Raw genomic sequence first — 18,767 nt, forward strand, 5'->3', positions numbered from 1 at the left:
AGAATAATCACATATCTAGCATGATTCATTCCATGAGTCAAAGTTTTATTATACAGATGCAGTTTTTCCATTACCCTCATTTTGCCCAGAAATGTTCTCTCTTAAAAATAGTTTCTTGACTCTCAAACATTAAACATTCTTAGACTTTTCATTTGAAAAATACTGCACAGGGCAAACCAAATGTTATCGAACCACAGCATTAAAATGCAAGAGAAGATAGGTCTTCCCCAAAGGAACTCTCACCAATCACAAAACAGCAGCAGCTCTAAGAAACTTAAGCTTCAATTGACTGCAGTGGTATGTGAAAGATACACCAAAATCCTTTTCTCTCATGAATAAAACTGGAGAAAATGGAAAACTACCATTACTTTTTACCTACAGGTGAACTGAAAACAAAGTAATGACTCAATAATTAAAGTTATTCAGATTACTCTGAGAAGAGGATGAAGGATTTTCTTCTCTAATGAAGAAAATGAACTGTACTTACTGTAAAATATCCCAGAATAGTCAAGCCATTGTTACTAATTTATTCCCTTGGCATTTGCCATCGTATTTTATTATAAGAAACACATTCCTAACCTCCAAAGATCTGATGTGGTGGAAGGTACATAACAATCTGACTTTCCCTCCTCTTTTTTCCCTTTCCAAGAGAACTGAATGTTTCTTTAAATTTTACTGGGAACTTCCTTCAAGGAATTAGAGATCTAATTCTAAAGTAGTTTGGTGGGTGGGCTCTGATATCTATGCTTTACAGATAGATTACTTTCATTTGTTTCATATGATAGTATTCTAAGATATGGGGCAAAGTAAGCAGCAGCTTCAAATGAACATTAAAGCTTTATCAATCAACATCTAACATTGAAAATGTAGTATTTTTTTTCCCCAAGGAGACAGAGTTTTCAATAATAAATCATATAATAGAACTTTAGGGCTAAAACAGTATTATGAGATCAGATAGTCCAAACCTTTCATCTTATAGATAAGGAAACTGAGGTTGCTCAGGAAGGGTAAGTGACTGGCACAACACCACATAACCATTGCCAGAGGTGGGATCTGAACACACCAACTTTGCCATCTTTCCCAATAATTGAATGTCAAGAATTTTGAAGGTTTAATTTGATCAAGTTTATTACAGCACTGAAAATCAGATTAGGTTTCATGTCTTGAAAATAACCCCCAAATTTCCCTTTCTTGTTAGGAACACAACTTCTCCCAGTAACTTTATGATTGGAGCACATCACGATAAATGAATTTTAGTAAGGGAAAATGCTTGTCCTCTAACAAATTCACAAGAATCCATCTTTGTAACTTTGCTTTTCAATATCAGAAAACTGTTTTTGTTAATCTTGCTTTACGAGTGCTCTTCTCTCATTTTTCTTTGCTGTGTTTTAAAGAATTAATTTTTAAATTAATTTAATCAATTCTAAAGAATTAATTTTCTTTTCTCAGAAGTTGCTGCTCATTGTAGAGTAAGCAATATGCAAAATAAAAAGGGGGCTGGAGAAGGAAAATAAGAGGGAACAAGGATAGAAATATTATAGAAAAAAATTAAAATTCTATCAAGCAAGGATTTCTTTTTTTGTTTGTTAAATATAAATTTTAAAAAGCAACTACTCCCATTCTGGAGACATTATCTTTTTTTCCCCTCAGATCTTGGCCACACATGAGTGTTCAAAGTATTTGACATGCTCAGTTCTCAGGCCTAATTGGCTTTTAGTTGTGAAGAAGCACGGCACTTTGAATCATTAAGTAATCCAAAGTGCATTTCCCAACTGTGCCTTAATGAGAAGCAGTGATTCTAAATGCTGACTGCAAGAGGAGAAAAACTGTCTCCATTAGCTTTCAACATGAAATAAAACTACCCGCTGCCTTGAAGTGCTGTCTATTTCTCTATCCCTCCCTGGCATTAAATCTTCTGCTTTATAGAATTTATTTAGGAGGTGAGTATCACAGGATTTCAGAGACTGCCCTGTGCAGATCCACGGCAACAACATTATTCAATGGAATGAGGATGAGAAGTGCAGCAAACCAGCTGAACTACCCTCCATCTCTTGAACACAGTCAACAAGGCCTGGCTCACACTTTCTTCCTGGGGATGTGAAGGGGAAAGAAGAGGACCAAAGCAAAGCCTTTTCCCTACAGTAGCACTGAATCTGTTTTGCAGCTCAGTGCATGGGTGGGTGGGTAGATGGACAAGTACACAGTTCAGTGTGGAGGCAGTGCGGCCTCATTTTCTGTTCCCATGTATATCTCAAGGGTAAGGGAGAAGAATGTGTGAGCAGGATTTGTTGCTCTCTTGCTTTCTGTATTCTTGAATATTAAAGAGCAAAACATAATCAGCACGGGATGAAAAATAAGGCAAGATGCAAGAGACAGGCATTCCTCTCATTAGTTAATTTGCTGACGTGCTACTCAGCATCAGAAGACATGGTTTTGGTTCCTGAATGCCAATAGTTTTAGAATTGCCAATATTTAGGCAAAAAGGGCATCTATGATGATATTAGAATATTCCAAGGGATATTATCTCACATTTATTGGAATGAGTCTGATGACGTGACTAACAAAAGGCTGAGGTGCACAAATTCATAAACACTTAGTCATACATGTGTTTACTAATTCTCCCTAAATGTGATTCTACAAAGAACCTGCAACTGCATCTCCCAAACCAAATCTTCTAAATTCCAGCACTTCCTTGTGAACCTCATAGTATTTCACCAGGAAGGACATGACCTCACTCACTGCCAGGATGAATCTGGGCTAGTCATGTATCCTCTCTGGGCCTCCATTTCCATATATATAAAATGAAAATTTGAACTACATGCCCTCCATGGTCTGAATCTCTGATCCTGTGACCCTAAATGATAAGACAGCTTTTAGAGAACTCCAGGGTCAGAAACTCCCTCCTACAATACACTCTGGCAACTTATCTATAACTTAAAGCTATAGAGAGCTGACAGGTACATTGAGATAGCAAGTGAATTGTCCAGAGTTACAGAGCCAGCACGGTCAGTGTCAGGCTTTGAACACTGGTTTTCCTAACTCCAAGGCCAAACCTCTATTCACTAGGCCATGCTGCCTTTCAGGACCTAGTATTTAGTTTAAATTGCCACCTACCTTAAGACGTTCAATGGCCTCTTCTCCTCCAGGAGTAGACATGATCCTCTCCTGAATACTGGTCACAGATGTTAAGCCCACCTGACTATTTAGTGAGCAGGAAGATGGAGATGATGTAAGGGACCCCATGGATGCTGTGGAAAAATTGCCAGGGCGTTGATTCTCAGAGGCTAGCAAGTACCTATGCTTATTGTTCTGAAAATCTTTCAGATCTGAGAGACAGATAGAAAGAAGGGAAGGCAGAGAAATAGGAAAAGGAGACAAAAGAGGAAAGGAAGCAGAGGAAAAGGAAAAAAAGGAAGGAACACCAGTGTAAGAAAGGAGAGCATTAAAGCGCCAACACGAAGACAAGTTTAATGATTTTAGATGGCAGTTCTTAAACAGGTCTGTCTTGAACACTAATACTCTGGAGTTAAGAACTATAATTTGGTTTAAGATCTTAGTCTTCTAAATAAGCTAACATTTCCTAGTAAAGCTCATTAAGTGATACGGCCAATATTGGAATAAAGATATCATTTTGGCCCACAGTATTTTATGAAATCCAAGAAAGCCTAGTAATGTTTTAATTTTCAAATTAAACTGTAATTGTAATTTTCAAATACAACAAAAATCTCAGACTAAAACCTCAATAACATTTTTTGAAACCCTCTTTCAAGAGACAGTTTGCTGCCCAGACCGATGGGATTCACAGAACTAAAAGGGAAAAATCTTATTCATGCTTAGAATTCCTTTTGGATATCTGGTCAATGCTTGAAGGAAGATGAGTTCAGTCTGTTTGTTCTATAGTGATCTGTATATCATCAATTCCCCTGAATGGAAAAAAAAAAGTATGAATTTTTTAAAAGGTTCAAGAAATAAACCAGTGAAAAATCTACAGCTTTAGAAAGAAATAAAGTATTTTCTTGCCACGCCTTTCACCAGTGGAATCTCCTAGATGTGATTTTATACAAAAAAGAGAAGTATTTCCAAAAATAGGAGTTTTATAAACTTTAATAAAGGTTAAGATGCTCAGTATTCTGGTTAATGTCTACAGCAGAGAAGAGCAATTCTAAAATTATAGTTTAGTCTCCAATTTTGTAAGTGCACAGAAATAAAAAAGGATAATTATCTCTTAGTTTACATGAGCTCTTTGCCCTCAGAGTATAAGCAAACATGACGGTCCTAGGTCAAACTTTCATTTTATGATCTAAAACTGTGGCTACTGGGTTGCTTTGCAGTAGTGAGGGTTGATTTACTGGAATTAATGATTTGCCATCTTTCTATTATCTCTGTGTGTCATCATGGCTATTATAGTTAAGTGTTCTCTAGACTAAAGTCTGACACACAAAGTCACAGAACAAGAGTACAGATTTTTGACATAGCTTGGGATTTATAATTTAATGAGAATAACAAATAGTACATATTTCCCAAATAACTGAATGAATGTCTATTTTTAAGTGCTTTGTCAACTTAAGGATATAAATATTTTCATTTATCAAGTTCTACAATAAAATTTGTTTTGTCTTTAATAATATACATACAAATAAAACTAGATTTCATGAATCTATTATTTGTTCTTCCTTCATGGAACATTAGCCAGCCAAGTTTCAGACAAAAAGGACAGAGAAAATCCACAGGTGTGAGCTGATACGAACTCATATAAAAGTAAGAATTAGGTCAGTATTTATTCTGATAAAATACATGACTTGCCTAGAATTAAATAAAGTAACTGGATATGTTTCTTCAAATGAGCTAATTATGACAAGTACTAAACAATAAACTTGGCCTTTATTTCTGCTCACTCACTCCTGGAAGTCTATTTACTCTAAACTCATCTCTGAGGGCCAAAAAAAAAGATTCCTTCAAGTCAGTTTGAAAACCGCCATCTACAAATACAGGAAACAAGAACACAAGCCAAGAGGCAATTTAAAAGGGCAGCAGGGGGAGAAAAAGAGCAACTGAATGGTCAGGCAGGTGGAAAACAACATAAAGAATTTGATTTGCAAAGTCCAATGGACGCACACACGCCCAAAATCAAATTACAGGAGTGAACCAAAATGATATAGTTGCAACTGACTAGGGCTTACAATCATGTGCTGTTATACAATCAAAACTGAGTCATGCATTGCTTTCCAGAAATGCTATTGCTGCCAAGGAAAGAGTTAGACGAAAAAGCACCTTAAGCACAGAAGCGAGGACCAGATCAAGTCGTGACCACACCAGTGTCATTCAGCCAGGAAATCTCAGACAGAGATGTTCTACCCAAAAGCAAAATACTCATTTTCTAATGAGAGTATTATGTGAAAGTCAGCATTTAACCACATCACAGCAACCAACTCAACACTGGGGCCTTAATACAAGTGACCAAGCATTACTGTCCCTTCAGTCTGCTTCAGTTTCTTAAAATAAACAAACAAAATCAAACTAGTCCTCTATGCTAAGACAACATTCAAAATGGTAGGAATGAATGAAGCCTATTGAATACAGAGAGAAGAGCAAAGGATGATGCTGTCTTAAAATGTTCCCTCTTCAAATTTTAAACTTATTTTCTAGACTTTATGACAGACTTGCCCCGGCTTTGTTTTGGTTTTTCTTTCTCCAAATAGAGGAAATAGAAAGCTACTCTAAACATGGAGCAGAATGATAACAGGATCATAGATTTATGGAGAACTTATTGATCATCACATCCAACCTTCTCATTTTACAGAGACGGAAATGGAGAACCTAGAAGATTAAAGAACTTGCTCCAAGTCCCATAAGCAGGAAGGAGCCACGATGGGATAGAAGGGAAGCCTTCTGACTCCCAATCTTTTCACTACATCATGCTGCTGTTAAAGGCACCACAGGGTGAAAGTGGCCAAACAGCCACTGTGGACACAAAGGGCTTAATGATGTTTTATAGCATGAATACCCTGCAGACTTGAGGAACTGAATTTAGGCCTTTCAACCTTCAGAGCTGTGCAAGCTTAACAGGGTTTTCACATTAACTAACAAAGCCCTGAGATAAAATAAAAATAATCTCACATTATCTGGGATTTTATAACTATAAAATTTAATAACATGAGAGAAGAAACAAGCCCAGTGATGATAGGCTGGTAGGTCTTTCAACTTTGTACAAGCCACAAATTAAACTTAACTGAACTTTATTTTGATATACTACTTTTTTTTTTAAAGGAGGATAATTTCTAATTCTACATTAAATGCTCTGTCTGGGATTTCCTTGTTAGGATTGTTGGCATGCAAAGCTAATTTTAAAGCTGACCCAGCAGAGGAATACTAGCAAGTCAGGGCACCAGAAAGAACCAACACACATGATACACACATTTGACTCCACTTCCAGAGTAATCATCGACCAATGGATCAACTGAAGGTAAGCAGGAGGGAAAATATGAGAAGTATAAAGTTTATGTTCAATGGTGACACAGATAGAGAATAGAATGGTATTTGGTTAGGATGAAAAATTCACACTACTTATAAAACCAATCACACAAATTTTATACACCTAAGAGGTATATCTAATCAATAAGAGCAACTAAACATGAAGAGGACTTATAGAACCAAACTGGATTCAAATAATAATTTTAATTCATTAGTAAACAAAATAATCTTGAAATAACTTTGTGCCTAAAGAAACAAGAATTTACCATAAAGGTAAGCAATAGACTCCAAATCTGAAGAATTCATTAACTTGCTTAACAGGATCTTCAATAATAAGCCTAAGGTTAATCCTGGTACTATATAAGGTGAGTTTGCAGGGAGTACAATTTCTCAATATTTGAATTTCTTTCTATAAACAAAATGCATTTATCCAACCCAGTAATTTCATTGGAGACCTAAAACAGGATGAGTGACAGCTAATAAACATTGCATTGTGCATTCTCTGAACTCAAACAATGTTGACATCCACCATCCTTTTGTTTCAGACTACTTCACCCAGACCTCTTTCTCAGCAAAAACATCACCCACCACCAAACCGTTTTCTTTAATCAATGGATCTTTGATGCCCTTCAGAGACACCAGCCCTGGAAAGGCAGAGAGTGAACTCTATAAGATAATTCTCAATTGACTTACTATCAATGATATCTCCCAGCCCTTGAGCACGTAGGAGGTCTTTCAATCTTGTGACCTCCTCCTTAAGTTCACGAACAAGCTTGGCATTGGGATCCTCATTGATGACAGCATTGCATTTAATTTGTTTTGCACGATCTGCATATCTGTATTTCAAAATGAAAACTCATTTTATTTATCTGATCAGGTCAACAAATCCTCAAATTTCCAAGGGCATAATCCTATCATTTCAAAATAAAATGCTCTACATATTCTAATATTTTGCTAGCACTACTAAGGCCAGAAAGGTCCAAGTCAATTTAAGCTGTGAAATTATTCATAAATGGAAAGATAATGCTCTGCTCATTATGGTGGGGATTTTTTTCTTCAAATACCTAACATTCTTATCTGAATTTTCCTCCATTACTTGGTGTTTCTGACATGACAAACAGCAAATGATAAACAGAGATACTTTTTTTTGGTAAAGAAATTAACATCTCAAGATAATCTTTTACCAATATCTAATAAATTTACATAATCAACATGAAAATCTTTACTCTGATTATGGATGAGTACAAAGTCATTGACTCTGAAGAAGAAAACCAAATACAGTAAATCTCTATTATAATACTAGTATCAGGGAGTAAGGAAGTGATCTATAGAATTTTCCTATATGAGGTGTGCCACATCATAGGTAAAAAGAAGACTAACGGGATAAAAATTCCTAGTGCTTCAGAGTGATTTATGAAAGAGCTACATTATCTTGCTTAACTCACTCAACTCAGTATACCTTAAAGTGCTCAGAGTTTCATCATAGTTGATATCTGCTGGGCTAAGGGCAGCAACCATAGCAGTGCGAGAGTTCCCACCTAGAAAAATGAACCACCAATTAACTGAAATCATACCATTCAAGGAAGGTAAAGAGTTTTATTCAAAATGTCACTGTCCTAGTTTACTCCATAGGTAGTGCAGCCATGAAGATCTAAAGGAGTAATAATGTGCTGAGTGTTTACTAAAGCATATTGCTTTTCACTTTCTTGTTTTTCCTGGGTTTTTTTTTTTTCAACATGGCTAAAATAGAAATTCATTGTGCAGAACTCCATATGTATAGAGAGCATTTGCCTTCGCAGATGAAGAGGGTGCCTGACAAAAGGGAGGGAGAGAATTTGGAACTCAAAATTTTAAAAAATGACTGTCACACATAAATAAGTGAAAAGTGGAGGGAAAGGAGTAATAACGTGCAAATCCAACAAATGTAATAAAGGTAAAGATGAAAAGGACTGTAAAGCATTCAAGTCAGGTTCTCAAAATTACAGCCTGCCCGCCACATTACAAAGTGATAATCACTGCAGGGTATGTACAATCCTAAAGCAGCGGTCACATGGGCCTTACCTAGATTCTCTCGAAGGAGCCAAGTCAGAACAGAATCTCTATATGGAATGAAATCTGTTTTTTTCTTCTTTTTACTCTATTAAAAAAAAAAAGAATCATACTTACTAAGCCATTAAAAAGTAAAAGATTTCTAAAAAAGGCAACCAATGTGGAAATTCTCAGCAAGTTAAATGCTTATCTTCTCCCCATGACTAATCAGACACCTATCACAGAACCAATGGCTAGAACATACCAAACTGGAAAGTTAGCACTGAACAGGAACAGACAATCAGCTCTGAAAAGCTGTCTTCACAAACAGGCACAGTGCAGTGCCTTGCAAAGAGGAGGTTCTCAATAAGTATTTGTTAATAAAACCAATTGCCAAATGAAGCTTTAAAAAGTCCCTTTCTAAAGGGAAGAGAACCATCTTCCCTACAACAAGAGAACTCTACAATCCACTTCATGTAGAAACTGTAAGAATAATAATAATCTGAAGTAGATTAAACATGAAAAATCTGAAGTAGAGTTTTTTTTCCCTTGATAGGAATTTGAAAAAATGTTCACACAAGAGTGCAAAACACAGCAGCAAACAGGCTTTTCTATGTTTTGGTGAAGTTTTTCAAGTCTCTGCACAAAGATGGCTATAGCTTGTATGAAGTTAGTTTTTAGAAGCAGGGAGAATACAAATAAACCTATATAATTCAAGATGTAAAGGTGTAATTCTATATAAATGCTGTCCATATCCTGAATCTTTTTGTAATCAACAAAAAACTATTAAGGGGTGCTTTTTTTTTAATCTGCAGTATTTGTGAAAAAAAAGTATGACTGAAGGTCTATCATCTATAGTTACAGGTTAAAACGTCATCAAAATTATTTGTGGTTGCCAAAAGGTATTATTATTAAAAGTACAAAACTCATTTAAATGTTACCTAGCTCCTCTGAATCAGAAGTACAACTCTAGGGCCATACCATTAGAAAGCAAAAACTTCCTTGCATATTTCTCTGCTATCTTTAATTTTAATTTCTCACTCTAGCTCGAGCCCAACGAATATTAAGTATGATACAGTAGTGGAGATTTCAGTGTTTAGTCTTATTATTTCTGGCCACTCCTAATGGTGATCTTGAGTATGAGCATAAGAAAACAACTAACCAAAACATTTGTGAAGGTTACAGCCCTAACTCATCCCTTTCTACACCCTTGCTGACCATCTGGAATCACAGCAGTTGATTTAACAGCTCTCTGTTCATTCCTGCCAAGCCCCACCATACCTTGCTGGTGCAGTTATCCTAAAATTGAAAGCATTCAAAGAAGAGAAAAAGAACAGAGTAAGCTTCTGACTATAATAATAAACAATTTAATTGTAAAACCTGGAGAGAATTTACAGTGAATATTGTCGTTCTGTGGACAAATGAGTAAAATTCTCTTTGAGACTCAAAAGCAATAGTCAAAGAGATCAAGGCATATAAAGTTGGACACTCTTAGTTTTTCATTCTAAATGCTGCATACACATATAAGAAAATTACTATGGATCCACTGCTCTGCTGTCATGGCACTGGATGGAGAAGGGAGAATATGTGGCCCTCAAAATTGCCAGTATTCCCAAAGAGTCTTAAGGCCAACCAGCTCCAAAAACCTCAACAGACAATCAGAGAAGACACCAGATAGAAGACTAGCCATCTTTAATGTGGTGCAGAGGAAAGAGCCCTAGCTCAAGTCAAAGGACCAGGGCTTAAAAGATACTTCTGCTTACTACTCATGTGACTCTGGATTAGTCACTTTACCACAATGGCACTCAGTTTCTGCACGTGGAAAATTAGCTAGTTGAATCAGATGGCCTCATGAGGTCCATTCCACCACTAGCTCTACATTTCTCCACACAAGGTGTGAAAGGGAAATCAAAGTCAAACCAGTCAAAGAAGTTCTGTCCTAGATTTTGCCTTGTCTGGTTTCTTTCACACTTCGTAATCCTCTTCTAAATCTTTTTCCTAAATCTTATTATTAGATTGATACCTAGGTGGTGCTTAGATAGTATGTAATCTAAAAATCTGTACGAGATTGTTAAGTCTTATGTTACCTAGAGAACAAACACCTAAAATAGATGAAATAATTAAATAACACTATGATATCACTAGTATGTATGTTAGCAGATTAGACAAATTCTTCCTTTAGAACAGAGTACTGAAAAATTTACCACTTCTGCCAAGGCTGAAATGACTTTGCCCAGAGTTGTAAGAGATTTATTGATATTTGCTCCTTCCTAGAAAAAATAAACAACAAACCAGAAGAAGTTATGATGAGGAACTTCAAATATTCTAATGTGCTATTCTCAGTACTGGATTACAACACATTAAAGAAATTTCTTTTAACATGGTACCATTGATTCTACCAAAAGCTTTTGTTTTTTTAAAGTACAAAAAAAATCTAAATAAAACTAGTTCCCATAAATAAAAAAAAAATAGAATGAACAATTTCCTCAAAAAACAAGTGGAGGGATCATTAAAAGAAGTGATGAGGGCCCACAGAAGTGAAATGACTTATTCAGTCATGTAGGCACTAATTGGTGAATCATTTACATTTAGGACCAGAAATTCAAGTGACATTTTGATTTTCTTAATTTTTCCTCTACTCCATTTGTTAACATATTGTAATTCCTATCTCTAGGAATCAGTCTAGATTCAGAACAAGGCCAGCTTCTAGAGATGTCAGGCCTACATTAGAGTCCCAAAGTATTACAAGCTTAAATGCAGGATGCTATACTTAGTTACCTTATCCAAGCTGATGTCCAACCATTCCCTTGTATTTACTCATCTGGGTACATGTTGTATCCCCCAATAGAATATAAACTCCTTTAGGTCAGAGACTGGGTTTTTTGGGGTTTTATGTTGGGGCCAAGAGGGTTTAGCCTTATCTCTAGCTTCCAAAAGAGTGCCTTGCATATAATAGGTAAATAAATGTTGAATGGAATTCCTCATTATTAGTTTTCTTGGCTACCTAAACAGTCTTTTCACATTTCCTCAAATTAGCTCTGCTCAGCTTAGAAGTGTCATAGTGTATAAAGCAGTAGGCCCAGAGTCAGGAAGACCTAAGTGCAAATTCAGACTCAGACATTAACTATCTGTGTGACCCTGGGTAAGCCACTAAACAGATTTGACTCAGTTTCCTCAACTGTGAAATGAAATAATAACAGTACCTATATCTCCCTCCTCCTATCTCCTCTTCCATAGATTTGCTACTGCTGTGGCCTAAGAATGCCCTCCCACTTTTCTCCACCCACCTAAATCCTTTCTATCCTTCCAGGTCCAGGCCAAATCCTACTTCCTCTCCATGAAATACTCTCCCAACTAGTCTAACACATGGTTATTACTATCTCTGAACTTTGATGACACACTGTCTAGCCCGCTCATTTTGGCACTGCCTTTTAATGTTAACAAGAATAATAAATGCTTGTTAAAGTAAACCTAATTACCTTTAATCGAGTCCCTTTGGCACCAGTTGAGTCAGCTCTTTCACTCCCAGCCAGATCCACCAAACTGATCTTGCTGACCTGGTAAGGAAACACAGATCATCATTGGCAACATATATAATCCATAAGAGATCTACAGAAAGGCAACTGAAAGGGCAAGGGAATGGATGCAATTCCACAGGAAGAAATATTTAAAAGCAGAAATGATTCTATCTGTAAAGCTGAAAGTTGAGAGAGCAAATGATCGAGGTCTATACAATCATAAAAGTTGTGGATAAAATAGTGATGTATTCATGAAATTTCCAAATAATAAAATTCTTGAACCTCAAAAAGGTCATTTTTTAAGAAATATTTGACTATATTGGGCATAGTAATTTTATAAGTAGTACTGTAGATTCTCTGAGTTGGAAGGAATCTCAGAGGTCCTATAATCCAAAGCACAGATTACAGGAATCTAAAATAAGACACCCCTGACAAGTGGTCAACAAGTTTCCAATTAAAGAATTCTTGCACCAAGAAATCCCTATCTTCCAAAACAAACCATTCCACTTTTAAACAGTGCTAATTGTTAGGAAATGTATCTTAAATTGAGCTGAACTCTTCCTCTCTCCAACTTAATATGATTGTTTTGAGGCCTATCTGTTGGAACTTATTAGGAAAATATGTAATCTATCTTTTGTGTGATAATTCTTCAAATATTTGAAAGTTCTCCAAGGCTCCCTTATCCAGGCTAACCTGACACTGCCCTCAAATTGTCTGGGGCTGTTTTCTCATCTACAAAAGGAAGGAGTGGGAGTCGATGGCTGTTAAGGGCTCTCTTCTAGCTGAAAATGTACATTCCTTTCTTATATATAAATTTCATGGTAGCATAATCACACCTCAAATAAAATAGGTCTCTGCCACCAAACAGTTAATGAGACAATCATTAAGTGGCCAATGTCAAGCAAAAACATTGAAAAATTTCTGTTCAGAAGGATTGGTTCCACTTTCTGTCACCTGGTAGCCTTCGAGACTTCGAGTTATGAATTCTTATTTCCTGACTCTCTATCTTCTAATTTCACCTCAGAACTAATGACCAAAAATCAGAATGACTTGAAAAGTCAAAGTAACCAAATGAAATACTTCAGGAAAAGTGAGGACAGTAATCTTTTCCCCTTCCATGGGACATACACAGCAAAAGGTGAGTCATTTTCTATAGTTCTTGTCCTTGTCCCACACCTCAAAACCCATTCACCACTGTTCTTCCTACCTTCTCTGTTGAGAGGTCAGTTTCAGAATCATGTTTCTTCTGAGTAAAAACAATGGTGAATACAGCATGGGAACGGCTACTGGTCTCATTCATGTTGGTAGCTGCCACTGTCCTAGATGAAAATATGAATATGTAGACTTAGCACTGGATGGAGTTCTTGGAAAGTAAGAAAAGAGAGCAGAGTTCAAACTACAGGCCAACAACTTAAAATACTTTAATTTACTGTGAATAGCTACTCATTCTCTGAACTCAGAGAGTCATCATCTTTCACTTCCAAAGACAACTTAGCAGAGCCTTTTTATACAGTCTAGCTGCCACTTTATAAACCACTGAAATAAATAATTTTTATTGATTATAAAGTGTTCACTTATTCAAGAATTTATTCTCCCAGGCATATTAAGATAAGACAATGACTAATAATTTACTGTATGCTATTAGATGCAAAATGTGGGCAAGAGAGCCACCTAATCATAGAACTGATGTGTTACCTGAGTGAGGGATTTCAATGTGAATGGGAAGGGGAAAGGAAGAGAATAAGCATTTCTATAGCACCTACTATGTGTCAGGCGATGTACTAAGCACTTTTGTTATCTCATGTGAAGGAAAGTAAACTAACATAAAACAATAAATTTTTCTAGCAGACCCAGGAGTTCATAAAATTTCACAATAAAAGCAAATTTCAGAGCCAAGAAGACATTTTTGGTCCCTCAACAGGGAGCAAAGGAGTTCACATTGTGCCCCTACTTTTTGCCCATACCTGGCTTTGTTCCCAGCATCCATGAGGTCTGCAATGTCTGTATAAGAAGTAACTGCCAGCTTAGACAAGTCTTCCACATAAGGGCCAAGAAGAGGATGCTCTCGGACTCTCAAATTACCCTTGTTTTTTGGATTCAGCAAATCCCGTACCCTCTCACAGTAAATTTCCATGTAACTCACCTATGAATAAATAAGGGAAATCAATAAGAGGATGTGAAAGAGATTACTGGGGCTAGAGAAGGTGACAGGAAGATAATGTGACCTAAAAATAAAATTTAATTTAAAAAAAAAAAGCTTTACTGAATTTAGAAGAATACTATGCTCACACTAGGACTAGGTCTAAGACCCTTTGAAAAGTAAAGTATGAAAGGTTCCACTCCTTTCCTCTCTGGTGTGCCCCCCAAAAGGGAAGAAAGACTCCCTGCAGAGATGAGATGTGTGTTAACAGTGGCATTCAATGCCACGAAGGCTAGCTGGAAGGAGAGGTAGAAGAGCAGCAACTAGCCTTCATGACATCCAATCACCACAGCTAACAGCCACAGATGGGAAGATCACAACTTCGTGCTCTCAGCAACAAAGGCATTTTAAATGCCAACTTATGAGTAACTTGTAAGTATGTTTGTTTGCAGGAGGACTGAGACAGAACCCTCAATGCTGCCTCCATTTTTCTTTCTTCCACTTAGTTTTTAAAGTCACCACCAGGTACTAATGAAAATATTCTAAACTGATGGCCTGGAAAGATGTGCTTTTTGGTCCATAACCAAAAGTAACACAATAAATTTTCCTCTCTACATCAGTTTACTTCAGGAGCTAAAAGGATTCCAAATCAAACTAGTAGCCCTTGGCCTTGCTGCCAAGGTACCAGGAAGGTGAGTACATTCTTCTGTAAAATTGTCTACTTTTCACACATGTCATCAGCCTAAAGGTCCTAATAAATACCTCTGAGAGAATCATTGTGCAGTCAAGCTAGGGCTGGATTTGGAGTCAGGAATTTATGGGTTAGGTTTCTGCCTCAGATACTGACTAGCTGTGTAATCTTGGACAATGTACTTAACCTCCATGAGTTTACAAACCTGTCTAAAAAGATGGTTATGAGAATCAAATGAGATAACATATGTAGAGTGCTTGGCATACTCCAAAGCCCTATACAAACATCAGCTATGCCCTTAGGGAGCCCTTTAAAGTTGGCAAAACACTTCACATGCTATCTCAGTTGATGCTTACAACAACCGCCTTAAAACAAGGCAAGTGCTATTGTCATCCCCATTTTATAAATACGGAAATTGAGGCTGGGAAAGGTGAAATGACTTACCCAGGGTCACAAAGTTATTTTTATTCTTATATCATTATTAATAATATGTTAATTATTATCATGCCTTGGTAAGAATCTGATTTAAAAAAAGTCTACTTGTACCAATATCTAGTCTCTATACTAGCCAATTCTCCACTATTTCAGCTTTTAACCTTCAACCAGTATAAATAACACACATGGTAAAGCACTGTATAGTTCATTCAGAATCACAGAGTGTGGTCACTGTGGTCCAATATAAAAGAAAACTACATATTATTTCAATTTGTAAATTCAAATGTTTTATCATATTCTTTTTTTCAACTAAATTTAAAAGTTTTTTTTTTCTGTTCCACTCCTTCTCCTTCCATTGTACCCTGTTCTAATAGGGAGGATAAAAAGGAAAACAAAGCCCTGGCAACATCCACTCATAGTCAGGAAAACAAATTCATACATTAAGAATGTCCCAAAAGTGTGTCTTATTTTCCATATTTAGTCCATAAATTCTGTCCACAAATTCTATAGACAGAATTTATCCACTACTCCTGAAAATCAATTATGAAAAATGCAATTAGCCATGGGTTTTTTTCCAAAAAAAAAATAGTATTTTAGCCTTAGGACTAGATTTAGAATATTCAGAAGCTGATTTTTGATTGAAAATATTTGTAGAAAACCATGTCCCTCTTTCTAGATAACATTATCACAAGGCTGTATTCTTTAAAATTTACAACTGTTAACATAACTCAAACAGGTAAAAGGAAAATGCCCAAGGCAGTTAAAAGGAGATCAGTGATAGTTTGGGCAAGGCTTTTAGGCTCACCACAGTACAATAAACAAGAGCAACATCCTTTTGAAAAAAAAGGTGGTATGATATCTGAGTGTCTGAGTGTCAGACTAATCCTATTATACTGATTTTAGTGACTTCAGTAATTAAAATATAAAATAATGGGAATTAAACAACATTTTAATAAAAGCATTGACAGGCATATGGTTTAAATGAGGATCAATAGTAAGAGATTGGTCAACAAAAAGAACACCAACATTTCAAAATCAGTATTATTTAGCCATAATTGCATCCTTCCTTCACTTTTTATTTCATCTGTCAAGATGCTAGTAATAGGGAACCACATTATTTTTAAAGGGACACATATTATCTCCCCCTACTATTAATTCAAGATCACTCTGTATTTGCCAAAAGGGAGAAATCATTATAACTAAAAAGATATTTGTGCCTCTGTCTGCCCCCAGGAGCAAAGAGCAGAGCCTCCACAAGGCTCCAATGATAGGTCAGTCAGAGAATAAAGGATGAGTCCCAGGGAAATGTCAAAATACGGTCTCATGCCTTAAACCAAGACTCCTGATAAAAAATTATGTACAACTAACTCGGCAGACCAACATGCTATACTGTCAACTCAGAACCAAAACTAGGAGAGAAATAAGCTTTAGGTTCTGAGTTGAAAGTATGAGACTTAAGATAAACTTTGTCCCCCACAAAAAATCTCCCAGAACTTGTTTTTCTTGGCTTCAGAAACATACTAACGGAGTATTTAAAAACATGAAGGATATAAAATTTACTTAATCATAACATTTCCAAGCGTCAAGAGTTTTGCGAAATCTGTACCAGGGAAGACTTATAATCTTTATTTCTAGGAAAGACCTTGTCTTCTTAACTTTGGCTGAAACAATCAGAATAAAAACACTTCTCAAGTTATGAACAAGGAATCTCCCTTGGGAATGTTCTAGATCTAGAACATGGAGTTCTCAATTCCTATTATTTAATTCCATACTTGATCCAGAATCTAGTAAAGTAACTGTCATCCACAGAATTTTAGAACTGTAAGAAGTTTTACATTAGTGATTATCTAAATCCAATCAATAGTCAAAGCTATCATTTTATGGATGATAAAAAAACAGAAAAGCTAATTAACTTGTTTGAGGTCTTACAACAAATTAAAATCAGACTCTATCTTGGAATCTCCAATATATACCACAGAACATTTCATAAAAGATTACTGAATTAAGTATAACTGAATTAGGACTAGAATTTTAGTCTATTGGCAACCACATTTCCATTGTATCACATTATGTCTAATAAATAATAATAAACAAATTAGATGTAATCATAGTGACTGTAAAACTGTCCTGATTTAAACACTTAAGGTAGGGGTCGCTGTTATAAAAAAGGCAGAAAATGAATTTGATTTCAAATGCTCAGATATGTAGCTACTGCTGACATTTCTGCTTTCAATCTACTACTACTCACCTCCACAGAGTAAGACATTTCCTCATTACTGTTATCATTGATTTTCTCAAAGAGTTCCTCACATAACTATAGAAGCAGAAGAAGATAAAAGACATAAGTCAAATATATTCATTACTAATCAACATTTAAAAAACACAATTATGACCTGTGTATCTTTTTTTTCTTCCCAAGAGATGAATGATACTAACGGCACTCTTTGAACAACACTCTGTCTTTAGAGAAAACGAAGAAGAAAGTCTTGGAGCATGACATTTCTTCATTTCTCCCATGTAGTCTTCTGTTTCCCTTATAGGCTGCACCTCACCACTATTTTAAGGTACAGAAAGAAAGAGCTTGTTGGAAGGTAGACTATAAAGGGATTCCACTCAATATGTTTGATAACAATCAGTCACATTAGGTGACTGACAATAAATACCGGTGGAATTGTAGGAAAATAAAACAAAAATTTTAGAAGAGATTGAAAACTGACTCTTCATTCCCACTACCTGTAAAATCAATGGTCTTTTTTGTCATTGTTAAAATAATCCTAAAATTCTAATGGTCTCCCATTTGCCATGTCTCTAAAATCAAATCAATATTAAATTAGTCTTACACGTGTTAATGACCACTAATAAGTGTAAGTAAGGATTAATGGGTGCCCTACAAGATGACAGGTTTTTAAAGATGACAGGTTTTATTTAATATGAAACCAATATGTACCAACTATCAGAAAAAAAAGATAAAATAAGGTTACAAAGAAACTACAATAATAAATAATTTAAAGGACAAAAAAGAATACCTGTATGATGAAAAATTTAAATGGGATTACTATTTGTAATCTAACTTGCCATTCTCAGAAACTATTAATGAGACTACTTTTGAATATAAATGATAATGGTAATTATATAAACTGAGAAATTGTAAAAACTGATATTCTTTTTAAACACCACAGTAATTTCTTGATATGCTTCCCCCTCCAATAAGTTCTCCTTTGAAAGAAAGAAAAGTAGAGAAAATGGAAATTTTTCAAAACTTTTTTCACTAATTTTGCTCATCTAAATTCATGGGGGAAAATCAAGACAAATAAGTACTAATGTTACTTATTCAGAATTTTCACACTGGTGAAAGGAATAATTTGTTGTGCAGGTCTCACCTAACAAAATCTCCCCAAATATAAATGTTTTGTTTGCATCAAAACTGGAAATTACAGATAAATGTTGCACTGGGGAAAGCAGCTACTTATCTGCCTTACTCTCT

At 35.7% G+C, this 18,767-nt stretch overlaps 1 protein-coding gene across 2 annotated transcripts in view; it reads right to left on the reverse strand.

Moving 5' to 3' along the window:
- Positions 1-18,767, reverse strand: part of KIF1B (kinesin family member 1B) — a 185,258-nt gene that overhangs the window by 107,789 nt on the left and 58,702 nt on the right. For both annotated transcript variants that reach the window (XM_027844030.1, XM_027844032.1), the window contains exons 5-13: positions 17,532-17,597; positions 13,982-14,160; positions 13,225-13,336; positions 11,979-12,056; positions 10,704-10,769; positions 8,533-8,608; positions 7,931-8,009; positions 7,165-7,307; positions 3,115-3,248 (exon numbers count right to left, since the gene is read on the reverse strand). In XM_027844030.1, coding sequence (XP_027699831.1) covers positions 3,115-3,248; positions 7,165-7,307; positions 7,931-8,009; positions 8,533-8,608; positions 10,704-10,769; positions 11,979-12,056; positions 13,225-13,336; positions 13,982-14,160; positions 17,532-17,597 — 933 coding nt within the window. The remainder of the gene's footprint in view (positions 1-3,114; positions 3,249-7,164; positions 7,308-7,930; positions 8,010-8,532; positions 8,609-10,703; positions 10,770-11,978; positions 12,057-13,224; positions 13,337-13,981; positions 14,161-17,531; positions 17,598-18,767) is intronic.

This window comes from Vombatus ursinus, unplaced genomic scaffold, assembly GCF_900497805.2.
Source record: "Vombatus ursinus unplaced genomic scaffold, bare-nosed wombat genome assembly UNPS02014932.1, whole genome shotgun sequence".
In the NCBI taxonomy this organism is placed as follows: Eukaryota; Metazoa; Chordata; class Mammalia; order Diprotodontia; family Vombatidae; genus Vombatus; species Vombatus ursinus.